This window comes from Nannobrachium achirus (assembly GCF_963921795.1).
Source record: "Nannobrachium achirus genome assembly, chromosome: 8".
Classification (NCBI taxonomy): domain Eukaryota; kingdom Metazoa; phylum Chordata; class Actinopteri; order Myctophiformes; family Myctophidae; genus Nannobrachium; species Nannobrachium achirus.
Window position 1 is genome coordinate 49,618,664 of NC_137817.1, and position 7,747 is coordinate 49,626,410.

Here is a 7,747-nt window from a genome sequence, read left to right on the forward strand (position 1 = left end):
CCAACCTCCCCCCGAATCATCCAATCATCCAGGGGGAGTGGAGTGTGTAAAGGGACAAGGAGTGGGGTTGAAGGTTCAAATCCCCGCACCCCTCCTTCCAAAACAAAACAAAAAAAGGAGTCTTGAAAGTCTCCCGTGTTCCACGTAGCAGAGGGCGTGTCAGGCAGATGGGAGGGAGGGAGGGACGAGGCCAAACTAAGGTTTGACGTTTAACCACTTAGACCTCTCTATGCTTAGTAAAACAGAACTGATTTGCACTGTACTTGAGTTCTTTTTTCCATCTACCCCAACTCTCCTCACCAAAAATAGCAGATCTACAAGCTCACAACGCGTCACGTTGTGACGCGTTGTGAGCTTGTAGATCTGCTATTTTTGGTGAACCGGCTTCCCCCCCAGAATAGGGATGTTGAGGTTCAAGTGGGTTAAGGACTGAGGTCGGTGGGTGCCAGTGAAAGAGATGTCTCATCAACGGAGGGGTGGGTGGGTGGTCTCATAGTGGTCCCGAAGTTCCAGGCCAGTCACCCTCCCTCCTCCGCCGATAACGGAGGAGGAGGAGAGGAGTTGAAGAGTTGAGGAGAGAGGAGGAGGAGCGTGAGCGCGGGAGAGAGAGAGAGAGACACGAAGGAGAGAAGAGTGCATCGAGGCTAGCGGAGCGGGCTAGCGGTTGTTCTTGGCCGCCTCCTTTGCCGCCAGGATGAGAGGCGTCAGACTGGAGAGAGGCTTGGCCACCTTCAGGAACTGATGCTGAGAGACGCAGAGAGAGAGAGAGAGAGAGAGAGATCAAATGATGAAAAAAAACTCCCATATCTGCAGGGTGAGTGAAGTACAACAATGTGCAACCACAGCGGCGTGATTCAAGAGCTGCTGTGATAGGAGAAGGATATCAAATGGAACACAACCACCTTAAAGACTACTGATCCTGGTGTATACATCCCTACACTGTCTGCATCGAGTAATCTCCATACCCCTTTCAATTGTACATATTTTATTTTGATTGTATTATATTGATTGATTGTATTGTACGGTGTACACTTCTGCTTAAGCAATGTAAACGTATGTATGCTCGGGGGGGGGGGGGGGGGGGGGGTAGAGGAGTCAGAGTCAGGAAGAAGGGAGAGTCAGAGGAAAAATGGAGGGAGGGATGGAAAGACATGAGATACGGAGAGGGAAAGGGAAACGGAAAATAAGACAAAATATGTCAGTTTCAGTGTTCAGTGAACATTTCCTTTCCCACAAGGAGATTCACAATGACGAATTCAACTACTTGTGATGTGATAATTTAGAGCTACTGCAACACCTCTCAGCTTCCCTGCTGTCTGTCTCTCCTACACTGTCTCCCTCTCAGCTTCCCTACTGTCTGTCTCTCCTACACTGTCTCCCTCTCAGCGTTCCTACTGTCTGTCTCTCCTACACCGTCTCCCTCTCAGCTTTCCTACTTACTGTCTGTCTCTCCTACACTGTCTCCCTCTCAGCTTTATACTCTCTGACTCTCCTACAATGTCTCCCTCTCAGATTTCCTACTGAGAACCCCTGTCTAACCCCTGATTTTGACATAGATGTATTTACTTGCGCCAGCGCAATTACTGCGTTCAGTGATTTTGTATGTGGCGTCTGTTTGCATAAATGTCTGCGTAGCCAATCAGGGACCAGCATTCTTGGTGACGTCACCATCAACAAGTGCAACCTGATATAAAGAGCAGGCCATAAATGGCCACGAGTACACAAGGCGCAAGTTGGCACCTCGACAGGGTACAGTCGAGTCTTCTTTTCCATCAAGCAGGGTTGGTCTCAAGCACAAGATGTGCTTTATTGATAAGACTCTGGAAGATAGCCTAGTTGATAGTCCCTACATAACCCCTGATACAATCCATCTCTCTGCAGCATGCTCGCTATTACACATACTCGCGCGCGCACACGCACACACAGACTCAAATTCAATTACTTTTCAATCTTTTCTATCTTATTCAGAAAACCACTCTCAAAATCATTCTCTATCTCTCTCTCACACACACACACACGCACGCGCGCGCACGCACACGCGCGCGCGCACGCGCACACACACACACACACACACACACACACACACACACACACACACACACACGCACTCAAGCAATTTCAGAAGTGATTCACTGAGAGCTATATGAGCCCACTCTCTCCCTTCACGGCTCTCAAACATCTTTTGAAAAAAATATTCCACATTTTTGTAAGATTCTTTGAAAATAGCAGGTCTGCAAGTTGCAGTTTTCGGGCTGTTTAATTCAACTTATTTTCCAGTGTTGCTATGCCAAAGGCATTATGTACGGCACTTTTTCATAAACGCTTTCGGAAAGTGCAATTGCAAACGTATAATTAAACCTTATCATTAACAACAACATGTCGCGTGGGATGAGATGGCCTCCTGTCCACGATGCATTAAAGGAGTAGTTCACCCCCAAAATGACTTTTTTTCTATTAATTAGTCACACCATGGAGACCTAGAGTTCAATAATATTTTTAGTTTTTTGTCGCATTCCGAAGACAAAAATGTGATAACAATAAATTTACCCCCATTCGTTCCAGATGGGGGCCCGTTTCGAAACGGGTTCCCATCCGGAATCCATGGGGGTAAATTTACTCAAATCAATTTTTTGTCTTAGGAATGTGACAAAAACCAAAAGATATTATTGAACTCTAGTCTCCATGGCGTGACAAATCAATAGAAAAAAAGTCATTTTGGGGGTGAACTACTCCTCTCTCACTCTAGTCACACGTGCACGCGCACACATGCACACACACACACACACACACACACACACACGCACGCACGCACGCACACACATACACACGCAGTGTACTCCCATACCTGCAGCAGCTCCTTGGCCGAGCCCCTCTTCTCCACGTCCATCTCCAGACAGCGGTTCAGGAAGTCTCTGAAGATGGTGGACAGTTTCTCTGGGTTCTGCAGCTCCGGCGTTCCATTAGTGGCGATGAGATACAGCGCCTGGGAGGAGAGCCGACAGGATGAGACAGAGAGAGGGAGAGGAGAGGTGAAGAGGTGGTGAGATGAGAACAACGTGCAACATTTCTCCTTAATGCTTCTAAACCGGTGACTGGATAAGTGCTATAATGTGCGGTAAATGCCGACATTATTCATGCACTTTGCTCTCACCGCTGCAATTACCAGCACTTGGACAAAGTTTTAAGCAAAAACACTGCAGCTTTGGTGGTGAAAGGCAGATTTAAATGGCGTGCGGCACACAACCTGAACACACGCACGCACGCACGCACGCACGCACGCACGCACGCACGCACGCACACACGCGCGCGCACACGTAGGACGCCATATGTCTCGCGTGATCCTACACATTGATCCTACAATTTTAGATTTTCAGTTTTTCCACCCAATTTAGTAATTGCGCCAATTCCAGTCATGACCCGCAGAATGTTACCGCTTTGAATTCAAATTCTTCAAAAGGAGACAATTTACTGCATTTACTGTAGCAGACGCTCTTAATCCAGAGCGACTTATGCAAGAACAGCACAAGGTAAAACATCAAATGCATAGAAGTAGTCATCTACAATCGTAGTTAAACCAGGAACGTACGGTATCATTCACAGTCACAGAATAACCCAAAAAATCTATAATCTGTACATTGAAGCTACTGTATATGACCCTGGTATCAGACATGCTATCTAAATTAATGTTTTGCCTTTGCATAAGCCTGCAAGGCTAGGACAAGTGCTACGGTAAGTTCTACGGGCTAAGGTGGAGTCTTCAGACTACGGTGGAAGCTAGGGAGTGAGTCTGTAGTTCTAAATGCAATGGGGAGTTCATTCCACAGTTTGGGGGCCAGGAGGGAGAAGAGTCTGGGACGTGTGGAGTGTTGTCTTTTAGCAAAGGTTCTGTCAGCTTCACCGTGTTAGCCGAGTCCATGAGGCTGTACAATATAAAGATCTCCACAATATAACATGGTATTCAACTTTCCCAAAGTTGCCTCTAACGGATGGATGCACTCACAACGCAATTGTCTGTATATTTAGATTTATTGCCGGCCATGAACCTAATCAACGTTATGAAGGATTTGAGCACAATGCTCTGATTGCTCATTACTCTGAAGAATGTGTACTATAAAAAAAAACAGATTTTATTGGGTAGGTATTAAAATTATGTCACTGAGCGCGGGGAATTGTTTTGGGTTAAAACTGATTCCGGTTTAGTATTTCCTGACAAATTGTAGTCCGTTTTGACTACAAAATGACGTAGGACACCATCCGCTCCCGACTGGATCAAAAGCCCGAAATTGGAAGCGAATCCCAGGCTAGCTTACGTTTAGTAATATACCCAGTGGAGACCGCTCCGAGGTCGGCGGGTTTGGCCTGAGGCGAGCGTGTTTTTTTGGGGGGGCGACGAGCGTTCTTGTATCCCTAACACGTACTACTCACCCTGAGTGGGTTTTCATTCAGGTAGGGGGGCTCTCCCTCCACCATCTCGATGGCCATGATGCCCAGGGACCAGATGTCCACCTTGGGGCCGTAGGCCTTGCGGGTCACCACCTCCGGGGCCATCCAGTACGGCGTGCCCACCATGGTGCTGCGCTTGCTCTGCTCCGGCGTGATCTGAGCGCAGAAGCCAAAGTCAGCTGGAAGAGGAGAGAGACAGAGAGAGAGAGAGAGAGAGAGAGAGAGAGAGAGAGAGAGAGAGAGAGAAACAAAGAAAAAGACAGTTAACAACATGAACTCTAGTGCAGTGGTGGAAAGTAACTACGGTAAGTACATGACATGTACTTAAGTTATGTACTTAAGAATTCTGAGGTACTTTTACTTTACTGAAATTTTCAATACTCTACGCTACGTCTCAGAGGCAAAAACTGTACTTTTACTCCACTACAATTATTTGAGTATTTCCAATTTTCATTACTCAACTACATCTCAGAGGCAAGAGGTTAGTGAAGTAAAACAGCCACTGAACCGACCCAGCTGATGAAAGGACTTGTCAACTTTTTATTCAAATAAAAACAGCATCTTAACAATTTAGTAATTTAAATAAAGAATTTAAAATAGGCATTGGTAAGTAGGACAGACATTCTATATAGTTATTTAAATTGTGAATAAAACACATTTCAGATGATGGTGGCAAAGGGCTTCCAAGGTTTCCACTCCATAACAGTTAGATACTGGGATGAACGTGAAGGTGGTGTTAAAGAGTCACAGCTCCCTCTAGTGGTTGAGAGTATGTATAACAGTTTTTAAAACAATGTTTACTGTACTGTTGCTTTCTCAAGGTTTCTTCCCGACACTGACGATATTTACACCCCTGTATTATGTTGGTGTGCCCATGGATTCTTGGGACATGAAAAGTGTGCCCAAGGTTGAGAAACACTGCTGTAATGCATATATAATATTCTAATCCAGATGATGATACTCTAATCCAGTTATAATGCTGTACGTACTGAGCTTGACGGAGCCGTCCATGCCCAGCAGGATGTTGTCACTCTTGATGTCTCTGTGGATGACCTGGTTAAAGTGCAGGAACTCCAACGCCTGCAGACACTGGACAGCGGGAACAACAACAATAGAACATTAACTATACTACCAGCGTCTAGTCGGCGACCTGGCCAACTCGGAACAATGTAAATAGGGAATGAATGCCCCGCCCTTTAATGCAAACCCCATTATACCTGTTTTCATAGGACCCGTTTTGACCATCTGTCTGCCTGTGTCCATTTATGCCCATATATGGAGATATCTGTATCTGTCTGTCTGTCTGTCGGCGTCCATTTTATGTCCATATATGGAGATCACTGCAGTTATAGTTCTGGGTCCATTTTATGCCCATATATGGAGATATCTGTCTATCTGCGTCCATTTTATGCCCATATATGGAGTATCTGTCTGTGCCTCCAACTGTGTTGCAGACACAGTGCCGGTTCCCCCTTTAATGCAAACCTCATTATACCTGTTGTCATAGGACCCGTTTTGAACATCTGTTTGCCTGTGTCCATTTATGCCCATATATGGAGATATCTGTATCTGTCTGTCTGCATCCATTTTATGCCCATATATGGAGATCTTTGACCATCTGTTTGCCTCTGTCCATTTATGTCCATATATGGAGATATCTGTCTGCAATCCATTTTATGCCCATATATGGGGGCATTCATTTTATGCCCATATATGGAGAACGCGCATGCCCGTGGGACGAACGGTTCTCGAGATACGCGGATTACATACATACATACACACTCACAGAGATTTTTTGTTGACTCATGTGGCGTACGTGATGTCAGAGCCTTTTATGAAGTGATGTCACAATGAGTCAGAGCTTTCGCCGATTTCCTCCGGAACAGCCTGATGTCAACAATCAACCCCGCATAAGGAGATTCCGAACGTTTCGCGCCGGTTCGGGAAAACCGCGCGTCGGGTCGGGTCGAGACCCGGCACTGCACTCCGTGCCGCGGCGGGGAACGCGCGTGCCGAATCTGAAGCCGGTGGGACGAACGGTTCTCGAGATACGCGGATTACAGACAGACACACAGACAGACAGACAGACACGCAGAGACTTCTCGCATTTATAGATAGATAATGAACACTGCACAGTGGGGACAACAGCACTAGAACACTAACTACTGTATCTATACGCCATTATTCTGCACTTTTTCAGTGTTCATGAAAACATGCTATTCCAACCGTCTCTGTCGGATGGAAAACGTAAAACAGTTACTTTTCAGGATTTTTATTCAAAAATAGCAAAAGTAGCAGATCTACTAGCTCGAAACGCGGCGCAAAACTTTTTTTGTTTTTCTTTTGTTTTAAGATTTATTTTGGGGCTTTTTATGCTTTTATTGATAGGACAGCGGACTAACAGGAAATGGGGAGAGACTTGTTGACACGCAAAAAAAGGTCGTTGGGAACGGGATTCGAACCCGCGACAGGCTGGCATTCTCCATGTTCACACCTCAAAATGCTGGATTAACTCTTCAAATCGACCGGATCACAGAGGCAGCGGCCATTAGCTTACCCGAGGCTCAAATCCAGTAGGTCTTTATTGGATGTGATTTCTCCATCGCGACGATGCTATCCGAGTACTCACACACAAACTTTGCACTGTCGCAACTTTTAAGAGTAAGCTAGATTCACTCACGCTGGGGAAGTGAATGATGCTGGGCAGAGGCAGCACTCGGCCTGCCTGGTGCGTGCACTGCGGGTCACCATGACCATCACAGTGCGCAACGGTGTGATAGTCAGGCTCCGCAAATCGTGTGTGTGTGTGTGTGTGTGTGTGTGTGTGTGTGTGTGTGTGTGTGTGTGTGTGTGTGTGTATGTGTGTGTGTGTGTCAGTCATTACCTCTCGACACACAGCAGCGATCTGGGCCTCGTCCATGCAGGTTTCCGTGACAACGTCGGTCAGCGATCCTCCGGCCAGGTACTCCATCACCACCCACAGCTCGTCACCCACCAGGTAACTATGGCAACAACACAACAACACACAGCTCATCACCTACCAGGTAACTATGGCAACAACACAACAACACACAGCTCATCACCTACCAGGTAACTACGATATCATTGCTATAATCAAAATATCCCCAACATCCATTCTCCTGGGTCAGAACATTTGCCGAAAAATAGCCGATCTACAAGCTCACAACGCGCATTGTGAGCTTGTAGATCGCCTATTTTTGGGCAAAGAGATTTGGTAGAGAGTGAAAAAAAGACTGTATCAAGTACGTATATTAAGTACCTTTTACCAATTATAAAGGGTTTA

The 7,747-nt window shown here is 46.2% G+C and overlaps 1 protein-coding gene across 1 annotated transcript in view; it reads right to left on the reverse strand.

Annotated features, from left to right (window-relative positions):
- Window positions 1-528: 528 nt before the first annotated feature.
- pak1 (p21 protein (Cdc42/Rac)-activated kinase 1) overlaps window positions 529-7,747 on the reverse strand; it is a 57,554-nt gene continuing 50,335 nt past the window's right edge. Inside the window, exons 12-16 of the mRNA XM_080730935.1 lie at window positions 7,328-7,445; window positions 5,433-5,532; window positions 4,426-4,622; window positions 2,846-2,983; window positions 529-744 (exon numbers count right to left, since the gene is read on the reverse strand). Of these exons, the coding sequence (XP_080587061.1) occupies window positions 658-744; window positions 2,846-2,983; window positions 4,426-4,622; window positions 5,433-5,532; window positions 7,328-7,445 (640 nt within the window). The 3' untranslated portion in view covers window positions 529-657. The remainder of the gene's footprint in view (window positions 745-2,845; window positions 2,984-4,425; window positions 4,623-5,432; window positions 5,533-7,327; window positions 7,446-7,747) is intronic.